The sequence below is a fragment of the Onychomys torridus genome, chromosome 16, assembly GCF_903995425.1.
Source record: "Onychomys torridus chromosome 16, mOncTor1.1, whole genome shotgun sequence".
Lineage (NCBI taxonomy): Eukaryota > Metazoa > Chordata > Mammalia > Rodentia > Cricetidae > Onychomys > Onychomys torridus.
The window spans coordinates 66926767-66948211 of NC_050458.1; the positions used below are offsets into that span (position 1 = coordinate 66926767).

At 50.6% G+C, this 21445-nt stretch overlaps 1 protein-coding gene across 1 annotated transcript; it reads right to left on the reverse strand.

Moving 5' to 3' along the window:
* Window positions 1-137: 137 nt before the first annotated feature.
* Window positions 138-18014, reverse strand: Spryd3 (SPRY domain containing 3). Its single transcript, XM_036207904.1, has 11 exons — window positions 17898-18014; window positions 15026-15172; window positions 13663-13738; window positions 12249-12373; window positions 11870-12005; window positions 11040-11225; window positions 2827-2976; window positions 2426-2483; window positions 1838-1957; window positions 1586-1755; window positions 138-1325 (listed from the first exon to the last, which is right to left on the reverse strand). Exons 1-11 carry the CDS (start codon window positions 17918-17920, stop codon window positions 1191-1193), a joined length of 1326 nt encoding a protein of 441 aa, XP_036063797.1. The 5' UTR covers window positions 17921-18014; the 3' UTR covers window positions 138-1190.
* Window positions 18015-21445: the final 3431 nt, after the last annotated feature.

Genomic DNA, 21445 nt, shown 5'->3' on the forward strand with positions numbered 1-21445 from the left:
AGAAATAGGCGCATCTCCCAGAGACATCCCCGTGCTGGCCTAACTGTGTCCCACAGCTGCCCTGGCGCCATGCACCCTCAGCTGTCTCTGCCTGCTCGCCCTGGCCCTCTGACTGGAAAGGATTCCCTTTCCTTCCGTCCTGATAAATATGGAAACTCCATCTTTATTGGGTGTATAAACATCTCTGGTCTGTACATACATTTCATACATCATAGTGCAGGCCTGGAAGGAGGGGCAAAGGAGCCCCAGCAGCACAGCCCGTCCCCAGTCCTACCCACTGTGCAAACTGAGACCAAGAGCCCCTGAAAAGGGAGGAGAAGATGGGGGGCTTGGTTGCAGGGGCGGGGGTCTATGTAGACGCTAGAATCAAACACTGGAGCAAAGATTGGCACACGCAGCAAGCTGGACACAGGGGCAGGGGCAGGCAGGAAAGGGGAGTGAGGGACCAAGCTGTGGCTCTGAGCGACAGCCACAACATAATACATGCCCTGGTGCCTTAGCCCCATCTCAGGGAGCCAGGGCTAGGGGCGCCTTGAAGAGTGCAGACGAGATGGGAGCAAAGGCCACAGTCCCATGCTAACACACACACACACACACACACACACACACACACACACACACACACACACACACGTACTGAGCAATCTGTACGTGGGTAGGTAGGGAGCCAGGCTCAGGCTTTCTGTGGTGCTTGAGTATGGGGGTAGGCTGTCTCTCAGAGGAAAGATTGGAGACCCTAGATGTGATTTAGGACAGCAGCCAGTCAAAGGAGAGATGGCCAAGACAGGCCCCCTAGCCCAGCCAGGGGGAGACAGCAGCATCTGGCTCCCAGGAGGGCAGGGAATGAAGAGGTTTCAGAGGAACTATGTGGTGAATAGGGACAGGCTGCCTATACTCTACCCTTGGCCCAAATAGCAGGTGGGCTTACACTTCTCAACTCTCACAGGATCCAGTGAGGTACAAGGAGGTCCGAGTGCCCCACTAACCAAAGCACAGGGACCCTCCCATATATCCACACTGTTCTCTGCCCATCACCCAAGGCCCAGGCCCAGGGACAGAAGGTCCAGCCTGACTGGGCCCTGAGCTGGTGGGGACAGGGTGAGATCTTCCCAGAGCCTGCTGGTGAGCAAACCCTGGGGGAAGACTCAGGGAGGCCGCGGAAGGAGCAGGGTGGATGTGCCAGGGAGCCTCTAGCCACTTAAGGGGTGCAGGTCTACTTTCACCTTCTCCCCACAACTGAGCATTCCAATGGTGGGAAAGAAGCCTCCAGAAGGCACAACAGCATCCTTCTTCCCAATGATCTTGCCATTCCGAGTGAAGAAAACCTGGGAGTGGAGGGGAGAGGGGAGAGTGGACTCTAGTCTCTTCCCTGGGGATACTAGAGTGTAGCCCAGCACCCTGACTCCCACCACAGACTTCAGGAGTCACTTGGGGTGATACGGGAAGCAGCCACCAGAGGGCGGTTTGAGGCTGGACAAAGGCGAGAACTGTAGCCTGGGCTCTAGATCTTCCCCTCACCCAACCCTCACCCCCACCCTCCTGTTGGCCCCAGGACCCCAGAATGAGCCCCTTCCTCCCTACTCACCACCACCTTCTTGCCCTCATGCTCCTGCTCTATCTCTTCCTCCTCTTCCTCCTCCTCTTCCTCCTCTTCCTCTTCACCTTCCTGGTGCAGGTACATGACGTTTCGGACATTCCGGACAGCCCGGGCAGTCGGGGACAAGATCACTGCGTCACAGCTGTCATCACTGTCCCCTAGAAGACAGGAAACATGAGCTCCTGTGGCACCTACCACCCGCTGCCCTGAGCAGTCTGGCTGCTGCCCAACCTCACTCACCCTCACTGTCCAGAATGTAGTCCCGGGGGAACATGATTCCACAGCCCATAATGTCTCCTTTGTAACAGCGTGGCCCAAAGGGGTCCCCCACACCACTGCCATGGAAGATCTTCCCATCATCTGTTGGAGAGAGGGAAGGACGTACTTAAAGGGACTGACTCTACAGTCTCCGGGAGGAGACAGGTGCAGGAAGGACACCAGGCTTTAAAAAGGAAAAGTGTCCATTGGACTGGGCTGGTCAGAAGAAAGGACAGGGTCCCTAGGGTGGATGAGCAAGCAGGGAAGGGAGGGAGGGGGGTCCAGGCACCAAGGCTCAGTATTCTCAGGAAGCCAGCCCTACAGGAAATCTGAGCAATCTTCAGGAAGGGCACGGGGGAGCCAAGTCAGAGGCCTGGAGTGTTCACTCTGAGCCCAGCTCTCCTGCCTTGTCCCATGCCTCCAGCTTTCAGGACTGAGAGAAAAAACAAGATGAAGAGAAAGCCTGAGCAGCCTGGAAAAAGGAAGGAGAGAGGCCACCTGTGAGTGAGTGGAGAATGGGTGACTCTGGCCCTGTCCCCCTCAGTTTCCACATCAGCAGGTCCCACTTACCTGCGTGGTATGCCACAGACCCTCTGCTCCAGCCAGGGTGCCTGTTCTTGGGATAGTCCTACAGGACGACAAAAGGAAATCTATGACATCACACATGACGAAAGAGGAAAGAAGAGAAGGCATCTGACTGACAACCCAGATGGCTGGCAGTCCCCAGCCAGGAACCGGGGGCTACAGGAACAAGGAGAACAGGAAGGGGCTCAGGACCAGACAAGGTGACACACTAGAACACTGTCTCACGTCACAAGGCCTGTCCTCTACATGGACACTTAGAACCATGCTCTGCCTCAGCTCACAACTTTCCTCTACGGCTCCTTGCCCAGGTTTTCCCAGCACTTCCTGGCCCCATCCCAACAGCCCCAAACTGACGCCACAGGGACAAAGACAGTACTCGCACCCACCTTTCTGGCCAGCCCCAAGGCGATATAGCATTTCTCTCCAGGGTCCACGATCTCCACCTCGAAGTAATGGCTACGGGTGCTGAGAGGGTGCCGAGCCTGAGCCAGCCCCACATCCACAATACTCTTGCCCTTCCCCAAATATTCCAGCAGCTGTAGAGTAAGAGCCAGAGGTCAGGGGTCAGGTGGACACTTCCTTGGACACAGGGCAGTTTTCTGAGTCTGACAGAATCCCCTGGCTGAATGGAAAGGGATTCTAAAGGCACAGTGGACTCCAAGTTCTAGGCAGGCAGAGGACAAGGATAGCAGAAACAAGGTGGTTAGTGTGAGATGTCTCACACATTCCTACAGAGCCACTGTCTGGGATGCCCCCTGGGTGTCTTTAGGCTGGAATCCCATCCCTAGGACAACCCCAAGCCTGCCTGCCTTCCTGGAAGAGGGAAGAGCAAGGGGTATGCAGAAGTTAGGAGCCAACCACAGATACAGGAGGGAAGGGACAGGCGCAGGAGTCAATTCTGCACAGGTGTGACTGGCATAGTTCTCAAGATCTGCTCTCCTTGGCCTGAACTGAGCCATCATTGCTGGGTCAGGGAGGAGCTCGGGGAGCCAGGAACCTGGAGACAGCAACTCCACCCTTCACTTTACACAGGGCAAAGGTCAAATAAAGACAAATGGCAGGTCCTCCAGTTCCCAGTCCTCACTCAGGCCGGAGTTGGGTGTATGTCAGGGTAACAACCCAGATCTGGGAGCTTTACCTATCAGATGTCACAGTAATAGCAGGGCTAAACTCAGCTCCAGCTCTTCTTTCAAACACCTAGCATCACCTAGGACTCCTTAACTCCCTTTTAATTAACCTAACTGCCCCTCAAGACATTTCTTCTACTCTCTAAGCCCTGTAGCCCTACAAAAAAACACGTTCCGTGGGATCTCCTCCACTAATCCCTAGCAAACCTTAAGACAGTGGCCTCACCCCACTAACATTCCTGCCTGAACCGGCCTACAAAGCATGAAGGCCTGGGGGCATCTCCTGAAGCCAGCCCTCCTCATCTCCCTTCAGAGTGGACAAGATCTCACTCTGCTCAGCTCCAGAACCTCCTAGGCTATGCTCCTGTACTCTAAAGACAAGTGGGGACAGACGCAGAAAGGCCAGAGGTACATGGGAGCCACCAGGTCCACACCCAGCCCACCATGTACTCTGTCTGTAGCCCTTAGAGTGCTCCCCAGCCTGGCTCTGCTCAGCATCGCTCCTCAGTCAGGAGAAGGGTCAATTGGTGTTTACTAACCTCATCTATTTAGCAGCCTATGATCCACTCTCTCCACCCAGTACTGCAGAGCTGGATCAGGGACCCCACAGCTGCCCTTGACCCATCCTATCCAACTGGCCTCTATGCTGGAAACAGGGTGTTCTCTAGTTCCGTGGCCAAAGGCAACCGATCCAGATCCTCATCCTTGGGAAAAACCCGCCCAACCATTCCCTCTGCCTCAGCCCACAGAAGACAGCGGCTGCAGTTCTACTGACAGGGTGGGGATACTTCCTAAGGGCAAGAGGTCATGGGGATGACCTGCCCTGACATGGAACTTCAACCCACACCCACAGGCTCCTGAAAAGCACTGAGGCAGTCTGCTGACATTCTGGCCCTGAGCAAGTGGCCCTCTTCAAGAGTGGAACATCCCATCTCAGGGTAGCCACCCAAAGCCACAGGCTGCTCTCCTGCTCCCAGCAAGCCTCCTGAGCCTTCGGCATTCACAGGCCAGAGCAAGGACTCACTTCTCTGGCAGATCCTTTCTGGGTACTACTGTTGGGAACCTGGAGGTTTGGCTTCTAGAGCCTCAGGTGTCAGGATCTGTAGGTCTGGTCCTTCAGTCTATGCCTTGGTTGCCTCTTAGTTTGAAAGACCAAGTTCAAACCCTAACTAGTGTTGCTTGATTGCCACTAAGCTCGAACATCATACATTCATGTAAGAAAAAAGCCTTAATGTCTTCATCAGTAAAATGGGGACAATACTACTTGTAGCTTCAAAACTATTAAAAAGATAAGATAAAGTGAGATCAGGCCATCAGTGGAGCCTGCCATACCCAGGTGATGAAAACACACATTCTGTCAGGAAATGGGGACTGACCAATCACAATGGCCACGACCTTCCAGCCTGTACCTCCCACTAGAGCAACAAACCACCCTTAGGCCAACCAGGACGGGTATTTGCGGTGCTGGGTATCAAGCCCAGGGACTGTGCGCCATAGCTGAGAGTTCTACTGAGATAGATACAGTCCCCCTCCCACCCTGTGGGTCTCAGCTGAGGGTAGAGGGGCCCTGTCCACGGAAGCCAAGTCCGCCACCGCCACCGCCGCCACCCATCACACTTGAGCACTTGGTCTACACTCCAAGCCCTCCTCACTCTCTCATTGCTGGCCAGAATAGACTAAGTCTTCTCCACTGGAGCAAGCCTGGAGGGCACAGAGTAGCTGACACAAGAATCAAGTACAAGCTCCCAGCTCAGGCCTCAACACAGACTCTTCTTGAGTCGAATCTAGGGAGGGCCTTCTCCTTTTGTGTACCAAAGCTGCCACTGTAAGGAGTGTCAAGAGCCATGAACAGTGAGCAAAGACAAGATTAGTCTAAAGCAAAGACAGACAGCTAGCTCCCTGAACCCTCTCCCCACATGACCTCACTGTGCAGGCCCAGGGGCGGCGGCCGTTCTTCAACATGGGGTGGGGGGGACCTAGGGCTTCCTCTAAAGGAGGGAAACTGAGGCTGCAGACAGCAGGGGAAGAACTCACTCACAGTGAGCTACAACTGGGGTTGAAGAGATGGCTCAGTGGTTACACGCACCTACTGCTCTTCCAGAAGATGATGGTTCAGTTCCCAGCAACCACATGTTGGCTCACAACCATCTGTAACTATAGTTCCAGGGAATCCATTGTCCTCTTATGACCTCCAAGAGCAGCAGGCACACACAAAGATACACTCCCAGGCAAAACACCAAGGCAGGCAGGCAGGCTGGAACTGTAGCTCAGGGGGCAGTATCTGCCTAGCATTCATGAAGTCCTAGGTTCAATCCCTGACCATCATAGAAAGCAGGTGTGCTGAAGATAATCCCAGCACTTAGGTGGAGGCAGGAGTGTGGTGATACTATATTTGTAAAATGTGATTTTATTTGTATATTAATAAAGTTGCCTTGGGGTCAGAGCAAGCCATAGCAGAAGCTGGGCGGTGGTGGCACACGCCTTTAATCCCAGCACTTGGGAGGCAGAGCTAGGCGGATCTCTGTGTGTTCAAGGATACAGCCAGCATGGTGACACACGCCTTTAATCTCAATACCAACCATAGAATACCTGGAGGTCTATACAGACAGGCAGTGACAAGGAGGTCATGTGGCTGCATTTACAACCAATGAGAAAGCAGAACAGAAAGTCTATAAAGAAAAAACACACAGAAGTAGCTCTCTTGCGGAGAGGAAAGACAGCAGAAGCAGTGAAGGGTAAGGTTTTCAGCTCTTGCTCTGACCTCGTGGTTTTTAACTCTGCAACTGGCTCTGTGTTTCTTATTTAACAAGACGGTTACATCTACACAGGAGGATTAGGTCAAGGCCAGCCTTGGTTACATGAGACACCGCCTCCAGAAAAGAAGAAAAAGAAAGAGCACCACGTGCAGCATGCTGCAGCGTTTCGGCTGACTCCTCTCGTGTAGGCACTGACCAGAAGCTGGAGCTTGCTGTCAATGCCCAATACCATTGACTGGCCAAGATCAAAATTCAAAATCTACTTTTTCCCCCTTGTAGTACTAGGAGTTAAATGAACTGAGGGCTTCATGCATGCAAGGCAAATGTTTGACCACTGACCTACCTCAAAATTCAAAATCTTCAGTACAGTCTGGCAGGGTTACACATGCCTTTAATCCCAGCATTCAGGAGACTGAAGCTGGAGGATCCTTGTGATTTCAAAGCCATCCTGGTCTACACAGAGAGTTCCAGGCCAGCCGGGGCTACAAAGTAAGACCCTGTCTAAATAATCATCATCATCATCATCATCTCTGAACTATGGCTTCTACGGAAAGCATACAGTTCTCATATCATCATAATTGGAGAATCTTAAGTCAAGGACCATGAGTATTAAACTGTCAAAAAGGCCACAGATAGGTCAAGGAATGACTACCTGGGCCTACTTTTCCCACTCATTGGCTCTTTGACAATTTGAGCAAGTCTCTTCACTCTTCTCTGGGACTGCTCTCTACAGAACATGCTTGAAATTGTGGGTGCTCAGGGCTGGAGAGATGGCTCAGAGGTTAAGAGCACTGATTGCTCTTCCAGAGGTCCTGAGTTCAATTCCCAGCAACCACATGGTGGCTCACAACCATCTGTATTGAGATCTGGTGCCCTCTTCTGTATACATAATAAATTAAAAAAACTTAAAAAAAAAACAAGAAAATGTGGGTGCTCATGTTGTACTATCATAATACTACCAATAACTTGTGTCTGCATGCTAAAGATGCTCACTGTCCTGCACATGAAAGAACTGTCCTGGGCTGGCAAGATGGCTCAGCAGGAAAAGACACTCACTGCCAAGCCTGATGACCTGAGTTGGACCCCCAGGACCCACATGGTAGTAGAAGGAAACGATTCCTGTAAATTAAGCTCTGATCTCCACATGCATGCTATATGTGTACATTTGCACACACACAAAAATGAATGAATGAATGAATGAATGAATGAATGTTTAAAAAAAAAAAAAAACTATCCCAACTGAAAAAACACTTATGTCCTTCTGAGAAACTTTAGGTCAGATTTGAGGCCTTCCCAAATCTCCATGGTTCTGGAACACCCTACTGATAGACTACCGTCCACTCAGGAAGAAGGCCTTGGGTCCAAGGGTGGGTCCCCAACCGTAAGGGATGTAGAAAACAAGGGCAAAGGATGAAAATGCTAGTCATCTTTAAAGGAACAAATTCTCCTTCCACGACAACACAGCTCTGATCAGAAATACTGTGGATTGTACAAAAGAACCGAAGATGGAAACCAGGCAAGTTATCCTCGTTTGAAAGATGGGACAGCTGGCAAACCTAAAAGGACATATGTTCTCCAAGAGACTCAACCTAGGGCTGGAGAGATGGCTAAAGGGGTAAGGGCTGCCAAGCCTAACCACCAAAGTTCAGTTCCTGGAACCCACATGATAGAGGGAGAATCAGTTCCCACATTTGTCTTCTGACCTCCACATGCACACACACCAACACACACACACAATAAATTAAACAAATAAATAAACAAAAGACACACCAGAAAACTGGAGAGAGAGAGAGACTGACTGCTAGCCAGGCATGGTGGCTCACAATAGTAACCTCAGGAGGCCGAGGTAGGAAGACTGCCAAGAATTCAAGGCCAGCCTGAGCTAAAGAGTGAGTTCCAGGGCAGACTGACGACGGTCTCAAAACACACAAACAGCTGCCCGACTCCACTGTGTTCATGGTGCAGTGGGCGTACCCTGCCAGCAGTCCTGAGCTGAGGTGAGGGTTTAAAAACAGGCAAACAAACTCTACAGCTATGCTTAAAGGGAAAAATTCCTAAATGAGTGGACTAAGGATGCTGAGGAGAGGGAGGGAAGGAAGGCTATTTATAATGTCGACAGGACTCCACCTCAGTTAGAAAGATGCCTGGGAGAGCTGGGAGGAGAGCAGGGACAGGTCCAGGCAGGGAAAGGATGCCAGGAAAACATTTGAGGAGAGGTCAGAGACGAGACCTGGAACACAGCCATGGCTCAGGCCCAAGTGCAACTCTGTGGATGTTGTCAAAATGGTGGTAGAAGGAGAAAGAAGCCATGAATCAAGGCGCAAGCATCTGAGCCTTGGCTCACAACCACCTAGCCCTCACACCCCAGGGCCAGAGGGAAGTGGGGCATCAGAGCAGCAGGAGGGTGCAGTCTGCCATGCTCTCTGAGCTCAGTTTACCTTGAATTCCACAAGGAAAGGCCTTGCTCATAAGCCACTTCCACTCCCACTGCCTGTTTCCCTATCATAGGCGGATTTAAAAACAGCCTGTGTTGAGGTGAGAAGGTCAAAGGCCAGGCTGGGAGCAGGAAGAAGGCTGCAGAGAAGAATTAAGTGGGAGGACTGAGCATCTCATGAGATCAGAGTTAGAATCTGGACTTGCATCCATTCACTCCCAACCCAGCAAGAGGTACAGAGGATAGGCCCAAAGACTTCCTTCCTTCAAGCTTCCCAAGAAAGCTCACACCCCAAAGAGAGACTACTGCAGGTCTGAAGAGAAAGGCTTGAAAGCAAGTATGGAGGCTTCAGGTGCCCCCTGGCTTATCATTCATCTGCCTTGTCATCTTCTACAAAAAACACAGAAGAAATTTACACTGAAGTTTATTCATGATCCCCCAAACTGGGCCTGCATGCAGGCTTCTAACCCCTACCACTTGAAAGGCAGAGGCATGTGGATTCAAAGTTCAAGACCGGGGAGTTGGGGATTTAGCTCAGTAGTAGAGCGCTTGCCTAGCAAGTGCAAGGCCCTCAGTTCAGTCCTCAGCTCTGGCCAAAAAAAAGAAAAAAAAAAAAAAAAGTTTAAGACCGGACTGGATTAGAGACTGAGTTCAGATACCAGCCATGGCAACTTAGTTAAGACCCTATCTCAAAAAATAGTAAACGAGCTAGAGGTACATACAGCTTGGTGGAAGAGAACTTGTTCAGCATGTGCAATGTTCTATTTTAAATACCCAGCACCACACACACCACACCACACACCACACACACCACACCACATCACACACACCATACACCACACACACACACACACACACCACACACACACACACACACACACACACACACACACACCATACACCACACACACACACCACACCACACACCACACACACCACACCACACACACCACACCACACACCACACACACCACACACACCACACACACACCCACACACCACACCACACACCATACACCACACACACACACACACACACACACACACACACACCACACACCACACACCACACACACCACACCACACCACACACCACACACACACACACACACCATACACCACACACACCACACACACCACACCACACACCACACACACCACACCACACACCATACACCACACACACACACACACACACACACACCACACACCACATCACACCCCCCCCACACACACACCACACCACACACCCACACACACACACCACACCACACACACACACACACACCATACACCACACACACACACACACACACACACACACACACACGGACAACACCACACACACACTGTCTCTGCCAAGGCACCTTCTGGCTGGGTTAGTAAAGAGCTGAAAGGCCAATAGGAAAAGACAGGCGAGACTTCCGGGCAGAGATAGGAACTCTAGGAAGGAATCAGAGAAGCAGAAATTTGCCAGAGAGATGTGGACACACAGTATGGAGGAGGGGTAACAAGCCACATAGCAGAACATACATTAATATTAATGAGTTAATTTAAGTTTTAAGAGCTAGTTGGGAATACGCCTAAGCTAAGGCCAAACTTTCATAATTAATAAGTCTCCCTGTCATTATTTGGCAGAGAAAGTCTGACTACACCCAACTCCTAGAGTCTTTTTCCACATTTGTTCCTCAGTTCTATGACTAGAGAGCCCAGCTGAGTTGAATCCAGCCAAAGGGAAGCATAAGAAGTGGGCTTCCAAATCTGTTCCCCAGCACTGAAGAAAGAGAAGCCTGCAAACAACAGCTTCCGCTCACTTATTCTGGGAACCAACAACCAATCTGAGGTCCCAAGTGAAGGGAAACGGATTTATGCTCAAAACACAGGTTTGGACTCCAAGAACCACGCCGGGGCCTCAGGCTGCTCTACCCAAACTTCTACTTCCCCAAGGCACAGAAAAGCCTCTCTACGGGTGCAGCAGCACAGGACTGATACTCCAGACGACAAGGTGGGCAGAATGCAAAGTCAAGGCCAAGCAAGATAAAGAAAGAGCCAGGCAGGCTGACTTGTCTGTAATCCCAGCACTCAGGAGGCCCAGGCAGGTGGATCTCTGTGAGTTCCAGGCCAGCCAGGGCTACACAATGAGACCTTGTCTCAAAGAAAGAATGGTGGGGCAGGGGTGGGGAGGGCAACACTGTTCTTCCTCCTCACACTAAGCAATACCAAGGTGCTTAGACGCACGCCTGTGCTCTGCCCAGCCCATTTACCTTCGGTGCCTTACTTACAGTCCCACAGACTCTGACATCATGGAGCCGGCCCCATTCATCTTCGTAGCTGTCCACCATCATGACGCTGTCATCCTCACGGCCCAGCTCAGCATTGAGGTGCAGCCTCACCTCCTCACCCAGGGAATGCATACCAACTGCTGGAAAGAGCCCATCCGGAGACATGGGCATGATGGTGGAGCCCACCTGCAGCACAGGGAGAGAGGAGGGAGCTGCCATGTGGGTCACTTTCCCATAGCTCATCCAGTTCTCAAAAGGGCATTTCCAAGATGATGCAACCAACAATGATCATATACACATTCACAGGAAAACAGAGGCCCTGGAGAGTTCTGACAATTGGTAAGTACTCCAAGTACTGCCAAGCAAGTTAATGGAGCTAGAAGTCAAGCCCCAGGCTCTGCAAACACCTTCGTGAGCCCCACAGCAGCACCAATGCACGTCTGCCAAGGCTGCAAGGGAGCTGACCTCTTGCCTGGCTTGAGAAGCAATCTTCCCCCAGCAGAGTGGGAGGAGGAAAGAAGGGGAAGAGAGTCGCATGTCTTTCTCTCTCACCAAAACTACCATCTCTGAAAAGAAAAGGATTCTTGGAGTGAAAGAAAGAAAGCAAAACCAAAGAACATATTGCCCCAAATATTCAAACCAACCCAAAACCCTGCAGCTGACACAGCATAGATCCTCTGGAACTGGAGGGGTTAGAGACACTTGTGAGCTGTCATGTGGGTGCTGGGAATTGAACCTGGGTCCTCTGGAAAAGTAGTCAGTGCTCTCAACCACTGAGCCATCTCTTCAGACTCTCCACTGAAACCTCTCAGGCAGGGTTTCCCACTCACCCGTTTCCCATTTTTGGTGAAGAAGATCTGGGCAGTCTGAACATCAAAAGACACAGGCTCAATGCCACAGCCAATCCGGTCCCCAGAATTGCACTTTGAGCCAAACTGGCGCCCCTTGGCACGGCCATTGTACAGCCTATGGAGAGAATGGCACAGGACACAGGATGATGGCACCCGCTCCTCTACAGCATCTTCTCAGTAGCCTCACTCTCCATGGCGTCCACCTGTGTCCTGGTGTTCCTGTCACCCTGACACCCACACCTTACCTAATTAAGTTTATGAAAAAAAAAACCAAGATAGGAAGTAGTGAAGGAAAGCGCTCAGAGGTAGTTTACCCTTCATATCTAGACTTCCACTCCACAGCAAAGGACCCACTCACTTGCCATCATCAGCATGGTAGGCTACGGAGTCAGGCAACCAGCCAGGCTGGTGATCCAAGCTGTAGTACTGAGGGACCAGCCCCACAGCAATGGTGCCCCGGACGCCACTGTCCACAATGGATACCTGGAAGGAAGAGAGCAGGATACAGTTCACAGGGACAGAAAACTGAATGAACTTCTGGAGTGATCAAAGGGAGGTTTATGCTCAAAGAGACCTGGGGGTGAGAGGATAGGCCCTGCCAGTGAGAACAGGGGAGAGGGCAGGGGCCTCTTTCCTATGGTTATCGAGGTAATCATTTTTTTAAAGGTGATTTCTTTTTTAATTTATTTATTTTTATCTTGTGTACATTGGTGTTTTGCCTGCATATATGTCTGTGTGAGGGGTTGGATCCTGGAGTTACAGACAGTTGTGAGCTGCCATATATATGGGTGCTGGGAACTGAACCCAGGTCCTCTGGAAAAGCAGTCAGTGTTCTTAACCACTAAGCCATCTTCCAGCCCTAGACAATCATTCTTGAGCCTTAATTGGGCATCATGGCTCACATCCTTAATCCCAGCACTCCAGAAGCAGAGACAGGCGAAAGTTCCAGGCCAGTCTGGTATACATAGACACGGAGAGTTCCAGGCCAACTAGGGCTACCTACCTAGGGAGATCCTGTCTCAAAAGAAAAGTAGGGGTGGGGAGCTGGAGAGCTGGCTCAGTAGTTAAGAGAAATACTGACCTAAGTTTGGTCCCCATGACCCACATCAGGTAGTTCACAACCACCAGTAACCCCAGCTCCTTGGGGATCTGACACTTCTAACTTCCAGCCTCTGTGGGTACTACCCTCACATGCACATACCCACACACAGCATTTATAATAATAACAACAGTAAGTTAGGCACACAATCAATTCTGGGCTTCTATTAGGGCAGCAGTTTTCAACCTGTGGGTCTTGACCCCTAGGGGTCGTGACCCTTTCACAGGGGTCACCTAAGATCATTGGAAGACACAGATATTTACATTACAATTTATAACAGCAAAATGACAGATATGAAGTAGCAATGAAAATAATTTTATGGTTGGGAGTCATCACATGAGGAACTGTACTAAAGGGTCGCAACATTAGAAGGTTGAGGACCACCATATTAGGAGCTAGGAAAGTGAGACATGGGTCAAAGTCACCCTAGGCAAGGGGACAGCAGAGCAGAAGTGCAAAGGGTGGGAGACTCCAAGGTATCTGTCTCTCAGATCAAGAGTCAGGCTGCTCTGCACCCTAATCCCAAAAGAACACCACTGATGGAAAACTTAAAAGGCCAGGTCATAAATCCAGGAAAAGAGCTCCTCACCACAACCCCATCACCACACCCCTGCTCCCCCAACCCCCTCACCACACCCAGCTCCCCAGCTCTGCCCGACTACTGCTTGATCACCTCAAAATAATTGCTGTCCTTGGTCAGGGGTCGAGAGGCCACATAGCAGCCGACTTCACCAGAATTTCCATGGTAACTAATGGAACACAGAAACATTCTGTGAGCAGGCAAGCCCAGGGATTAGGAGGAAGTCCCAATACTCCGAACCCCGATCTTGTGAGGGCTAGCACAGAGAACATCAAGGCACGCTTCAGAAAATCGGCACATAGCCAGGCATGGTGGCACGCACCTTTAGTCCCAGCACTCGGGAGGCAGAGCCAGGCGGATCTCTGAGTTCGAGGCCAGCCTGGTCTACAGAGCGAGTTCCAGGACAGCCAGGGCTATCCAGAGAAAATTAATTAATCTGTGTGGATGCATACACACATGAGGTACTTAACCACTCACCCTTCCCACTGCTTCTAGCCAGGGCCCAACCACACTAGATGAACCCAGTCTAGTTTCTTCATTTTCAGGAGGTAAATGTACAGCCTTCCTTAATTGTGTCTTAGGGGTCCCATAGTCTTGTGTAACCTCAATCCCTCCCTCACATTGCAACTTTGGCCCTTCCCTTCAGCCCTGTCCTCAGTAGAGCTAGATAAGTAGCCTTCAGACTGGTAGTCACTCAGTTCCCATAATTCAGCTTTCTTCCCTCAGGCTAAATAATGCCACTTCCTTCTCCTTTTAGATGATATCTAGTAGGTAGGAAGGAGTCAGGGAAGATTCCAGACAAAAGAGAGAAACACACAAACCAAAGGGCTAGAAAGACACAGGGTGGGTGATTATGTACTATAGGACTGCCACTCCCCTGCCACTCCCTGCTGAACCCCATCTTTGAAATGTCGGCAGAGGGGGCTCAGACCACACAGATCCACCGTCCTGGCAGGTCTTGGCAGCCTCCTACACATGCCATGGGAACTTCCAAATCAGAACATGGCCTTCCTGGATCCTTTCCTTGCCCGACCAGAAGACAGCAAGCCAAGATGGCTGAGGTGGTACGTGCCTGTAATCCCAGCTTTTGGGAAGCTGAGGAGAAGGGCTGCAAGTTTTAGGACAACCTGCCTGTCTCAAAAACAAAACAAAACATAGAGCGCTGAGGTGGCTCCTTATAAAGCACTTGCCTAATAACCAGTTGGATCCTTGGGTCCCACCTGACCTAAGACAAACCTCCTCAAGCTGTCCTGGAGCAGCCATCCCCCAGGACACACACCAAATACACAAAAACAAAGGACAACCCAAGTGACTGACCAAGTGACCAGAGGCAGGAAGGAATGCACAGAGGCCACGGGGTTGGGGGGGGGGGGGGGGGGTGTGGGGGAGTGCCCTCCCTCTAAAACACCTGGAAAAATCACTGAAAGGGCAAGGCGGAACCGTACCCTACACTCACCTCAAAGTGTCACCATCCACAAGGATATGTTTGAACCTCTCCTGATAGCGGAAAGCCCGGACCTCTCGAATCTCCCGAATCCTCCTCCGCCAATTCAGAAACCGGTAGTGCAAGTTGAGGTCATCCATCTTGTTCATGAGAACAAACCTATGAGAAGAGAATTGGCTGAGGAGGAACTGGGGCTCGCCACCTCAGCCTGCTCAGTCCTGAACATGCAGAGTGCCTCAGACTTGTAGCAGGAATCTTAGAGGTACTTATTAAAAAGATCAAGCCTGAGGACAGGTAGTGGGGTGAATGCTGGAAGATCAGAGAAGCAGAACAAGCCACAGTTTCCTCACCTCACCATTTCCTCAGACTGGATACCTCTCAGCTGAACTGCTGCTCCAAAGCCTAAAAGCTTAACCAGCCAAATGCTTCTAGTTTCTGGTCTTCACGCCTTATATATCTTTCTCTTCCTGTCACCACTCCCTGGGATTAAAGGCTCATTTCTTGGGATTAAAGATGTGTGTCACCACGCCTGGCTGTTTCCAATGTGGCCTTGAACTCACAGAGATCCAGAGGGATTTCTGTCTCTGAAATGCTAAGATTAAGGGCGTGTGCTACCACTGCCTATCCTCCGTTTAATATTGTGGCTGGCTGGGTGGTGGTGGCACACACCTTTAATCCCAGCACTTGGGAGGCAGAGCCAGGTGGATCTCTGTGAGTTCAAGGCCAGCTTGGGCTACCAAGTGAGTTCCAGGAAAAGGTGCAAAGCTACACAGAGAAACCCTGTCTCGAAAAACAAACGAACAAAAAAAATATTGTGGCTGTCTGTTCTCTCACCCCAGATAAGTTTATTAGGGTGCACAATATTTTGGGGAACACAATACCACCACATTTGAGGCAGGATGCCCAAATGCATCTCAATACCTCCAGCCTCAGCCACTCACTCAGTCAATAGATATTTATTGGGCTTTTTCCATGTGCACGGTCATGGAGGCTAGGAACAAAGCTGTGAGCAAGACAGATGGGATTCATGTTCTCGTAGTTTCCAATCTCGTGGGCATGAGGAAGCATAGCAGATAATAAGCACAAATGGCCACTTTAGCCAGTGGAAGAAAAAAACCACAGAGATGTAACAGACACTGGACGAAGGCAGTCTCGGAGGGGCTGCCTGTGAGCTGAAAGGCAGCAGGCAGCATGACAGTACAACAAAAAGCATCCCAGGCAGAGGAACAGTCAAGGCACAGGGCCTTGGGTAGAAGACAGCCGGCCAGAGCTGCTGTTACATGGGGAAGGTGAACAAGAATAGGATAAGGCAGCCGGGTGCTGGTGGCACACGTCTTTAATCCCGGCACTCAGGAGGCAGAGCCAGGCGGATCTCTGTGAGTTTGAGGCCAGCCTGGTCTCCAAAGCAAGTTCCAGGAAAGGCACAAAGCTACACAGAGAAACCCTGTCTCAAAAAACCAAAAAAAAAAAAAAAAAAAAAAAAAGAATAGGATAGGAGAGGATAGGATAGGATAAGGCAAGAGACTACCCAGTCAGGAAATTTTATTTCAAGGGTAGTAAGAAACTGGAATTGTAAACAAGAAATGGTATGATTTTAAAACATATCAAATCTTGCTGGGTATGGTGATACTCATCTTTAATCCTAGCAATTTTTAAATTTTGTATTATTTTTACGTGTATGGGTGTTTTCCTGTATGTATGTCTGAGCATACTGTATATGCCTGGTGTCTTCAGAGACCAGAAGATGGCATCAGAGCCCCTGGAACTGGAGTTACAGTTATGAGCTGCCTGCCATGTGGGTGCTGGGAATTGAACCCTAGTTCCTCTGGGAGAGAAGCCGGTACTCTTTTTGTCAGGGTGGGACTTGAGATTGGGTTTCTCTGAATAGCCCTTCCTGTCCCGGAACTCACAGCATAGCCCAGGCTGGCCTCGAACTCGCAGAGAACCGCCTGCCTCTGCCTCCCGAGTGCTGGGATTAAAGTCATGCACCACCACTGCCTGGAATCATTCTAGCACTTTTAATCCCAGGCAGAGGCAAGTGGATCTGAGTTCTAGAACAGCCTGGTCTACATAGCGTGTGCCAGGCCAGCCAAGGCTACGTAGTGAGCCCTCGTCTCAAACAAAAGAAAAAGAATTCATCAGATCGTAACTCTCATTCCCAGCTACAGTAGTGACGGCAGTTCACGGGGTGGCAACCACCAGAAGGGAAGCAGCGGAGGAGAAAAGGAATGGGACTCTCTTGGCATTTAGACAACCCTCAAGACCAACAAATGAATGAATGAATAAAATTTTCCGGAGGGCCAAACGTGGGGAAATGATGAAGAAATATGTTCTTCCCATTCCCCAAACACCTGGCACAGTGCCCCCCACCCCCCACCCCACCCACACACAGTAGGTGCTTAGCAAACCTAGGCTAAGCGGAGTTCGATTCCAGCGTGCACATCGGGACTCTTCTGAAGGAGCTACACATCAGCACACGCTCCAGACGAGCAGACACCTGTGGCACAGCACTGGGTTGCCTCTCCTGGGCCCTGGGCCGGGGCTTGAACCCAGGGAGAAGCTGGAGCCCGGGACTTGAAGACACCTGATCCCCGAGAACCCGACGGCCTCGGCACCAACCAGCAGCGGCGGCGCTGGGGCCTGGTGCTGCCTCAGCAAGGTCGGGGCACTCCGGGGAGACCCAGGGGCCAGCCGGCCTTCACCTGTCAAGGCGGCTACGCCCGGTCTCCGCAGGCCCTGCACTGGGGAGGCTGCGCGGCCGGAGGACCGCCAGGGACCTGAGCCCCTGGCCCCGCCCCCGAGCCCGGAGCCGTCTTCCAGGACCCCCGCCTGGAGATCTGCAGAGACCGAGGCCTCCGGGACCCCGCCCCCGATCCCCGCCTACCGGGGCCGCCGCGTCCTCCTCATCCATAGGCCTCTCAGCTCCGTACTGTAGCTCTTGGGCCGCCGCCGCCGCCACCACACACATCCGGGTCCCCGCCCTTCCTATGCTCCGCGAGGCCCGCCCCCCACGCCGAATCCGACCAATCTGCGGCGGTCTCTGTAGACGGGCACCCACAGCAGCCAATCGCAGGGCTCAGGCGGTACGGGGCGCGGCCCGGTGAGCCGGGTACCTAGCTCTCGGCTGCGTCTGAGAAACCCCGGTGTCGGCAGGGTGGGGGAGGCGACGTGGCTACACGGTGGCCACCGTGGGCGCCGGGAGCTGGGGGAGGCGGTCAAGGGGCGGCTCCCTTGGGGCGGAGCGGGTCACTGTGCCCGCGCGTGCGAGCGTCACGTTACTAGCGCAAGAAGCGATGCTAAAAGCGGTCCTGGAATGTCTTTTTGATCCACGTAACAGCCTTGGGTAGGGGGGATTTCTTAAAATTATCTCCTTTTTACGCGTGAGGAGCCAGAGGCCGCCCTCAGCTGATACCTTTTTTGCTTCTCTCCAGAGCACCACTTTGCATCCCGCGCCTTCATTCCAGGAAGGGCGTTCCAGAACAGGAGAGAACTTCAGATGCAAAAAGCACAGTGAGATGAAGCCCAGTGCTGTTTGGGAACAGAGGGCTTGCTAGGAAAGTTAGGCCAGGTCAGAATAGGCTGCAAAGGACACTAACATTTATCATGCATCTCCTGTAAAGGGTGTTTGCCCTTGGGAGGAATTGGGATCCTTGGATGGCTTCCATGTTTTGCTCCCAAGAATGAATAGCCTCTCCAGAGAGACTCACCCTCTGTCTTGAGTACCCTGTGTCAGAAACATGAACGAATATATTTGTGTCCACATCTGAATTTAGTGACTACCATTCAATTAACAGGCTATGTCGTTCCACTGGCCGCAATTTGCTAATTAGTCCTGATTGACCTGAATAATGGGCTAAAAAGCAAGCGCAGTTTCTTTTTCTTTAATATTAATCACTAACTCTTGGGTCACACATTACACACCACGTGTAGACATATGTAGGTTATACTGTGGCTACAAAAAGGTTCAAGAAGCCACAGCATAATTCAAGACAGCTGATAGGTTATGGCAAAGTTACCAGGTACTGCAGCCAGAGAACAAACCCAGCTAGAGAGCTGCTGGAGATGCAGCCTCGAAGGCAGCCACAGCCGCTGCTGATTTACAGCCAAGCAGCAGGTCACAGGGCTGAGCCCAGCCTCAGAGGCCAAATGCAGGACTGGGTTTTCTGGATAATCTAAGTAGTTTTCATCTACAGTGGACCTGAGCTGAGTGAGCTGAAGCCCCAAAAACAGTGAGGATTTCTCTGTTGTCCTTTGAGCCACGCATGCACACACACACACACACACACACACACACACACACACACACACACGGTGGTCAGTAGGGTGGAGACCATTGTCATCACTGTTAGATGTCCTCCTCATTATGGGGTCCCACTGAGGGTATTGCACCCTTTCTAGGTCTGATTATGAGCATATGTTCTCTATCCATTATACTTGGATACATTAATAGGTGGTACCTTTTCACTTTTTTAAAATTATTTTTTATGTGCTTTGCCTGCAAATATGCACCATATGTGAGAGTTCCAGACAGCTGTGAGCTGCCATGTGGACCCTGACAATTGAAACTTGGACCTCTGGAAGAGCAGCCAGTGCTCTTAACCGCTGAGTCATCTCTCTGGAGAAGCCTTTTCACTTAGGAATAAGTTATCAGTCTCATGGGTGGTGCTGGTGGTATGTATGTGCAGAGTCATCCTGCATCTGCACTCAAACTGGAGCCAAATGCTGCTCATAGGAGTTGTGCAAGACAAAGCCTGAAAGCCACCCTTTACACACTGTAGAATAACTTCAAAGCAAGCACAGCCTGATCCCAATGCCCTCTTCTGCAGCCCTTGGGCTTTATTTTTTTATTTTTTATTTTTTAATGTCAGATGTGGTGAAATGCACCCTTTTCTGTTAAACATTTGTTTATTGGAGGTGGGGTGGGAATGCATGCCCACATGGCCCAAAGTGTACAGCCTTTACCCTCTGAGCCATCTCGCCAGACCCAGCACCTCATTGATTAAAGTCAATTGTGTGTGTTGCTGTGTTTCATTTCCTTTACTCCTCGGACTAATCCCATCTTATTCTAACTAGATACTCTAAAGTGCTGGGTGGGCAGAGGATTAGGGTTGTGGCTCAGTTGGTACAGAACTTACCAGGCAAGGGCAAGGTCCTAGGTTCATTCCCCACACTGACAAAAAAAAAAAAAAAAAAAAAGCTAATCATTGCAGTTAGAGATCTAGCTTACTAGTAGAGTGCTCTTGTCTACTAAGTTCAAAGTTCAAGCTCAAGGCTCTGGGTTCAATTCCATGCACAAAAGAAAATAAAATTGAGACCAGTCCTCACTGTATATTCCTGGCTGTCCTTGAACTATGTAGACCAGGATGGCCTGGAACTCAGAGATCTGTCTTACCCTCCCTCCCAAGAGCTGAGTTTGAGGTTGTACACCACCACCCCTGTTTAATTCTTTCATTATCCCTAGAGACCCTCACAGAGACTAACTAGCCCACCTTCTGGTTCAGCTGTAAACCTGGAAGAAAGAGAGGGGAGTTTAGGGATGGGTTTGATCAGTGTATGTATGTTTATAAAAAACTGTCCAAAATTAAAGGGGCTGGAGAGATGGCTCAGAGGTTAAGAGCACTGACTTCCTCAAGAGTCCCCTGGTTCAATTCCCAGCAACCACATGGAGTTCACAACTGTCTGTAACTCCAGTTCCAGGGCACATCACACACACACACACACACACACACACACACAACCAAAGCACCAATGCACATAAAATAAATAAATCTTAAAAAAAATTAAGGATCCCATCATTGGTCCGGTCTATATGTTTTTAGCTCTCTGAATAGTTTTTTAAAGAAAAGAAAAAACAAAATGTTGGCACAATCATGATGGCAACCATGTCATCAGTCCCAAAGATCTCCTTGTGCTCCTTTGTAATCACTCCCTTCCATCACCACCCCTTCCTCAGGATACCTACCACTCATCTGCCTAAAAAATCACTATATTCATTCATCCATCCATCCATTCATTCATTCTGTACATGTGTTTATGTGCATGTGCACACACACACACACACAAGTGCATGTGGAACATGTGTGGAGGTCAGAGGACAGCTTGCAGGAGTTGATCACCCCTTCAAACATTGGGTCCCAGCGGTGGAACACAGGCCATCAGGATTGGCAGCAAGTGCCACTGCTGAGCTATCTCCTTGGCCCTCATTTTTCTAAAATTCCATGTAAGAGAAATCAAACACTAAGTGCTATTTTGGGTGGGCTGGGTCTGCTTTCTTTCAGCACAGTTATTGTGAGATTTATCCATGTTGTACAAGTCTGTGTACTCACACAGTTTCAATTACTGTAACAAATGACAGGGGGCCCACAGGACGGCTCAGTGGGTAAAGATACTCGCAGCCAAGGCTGTTGATCTGAGTTTCCGACTCCCACAAGT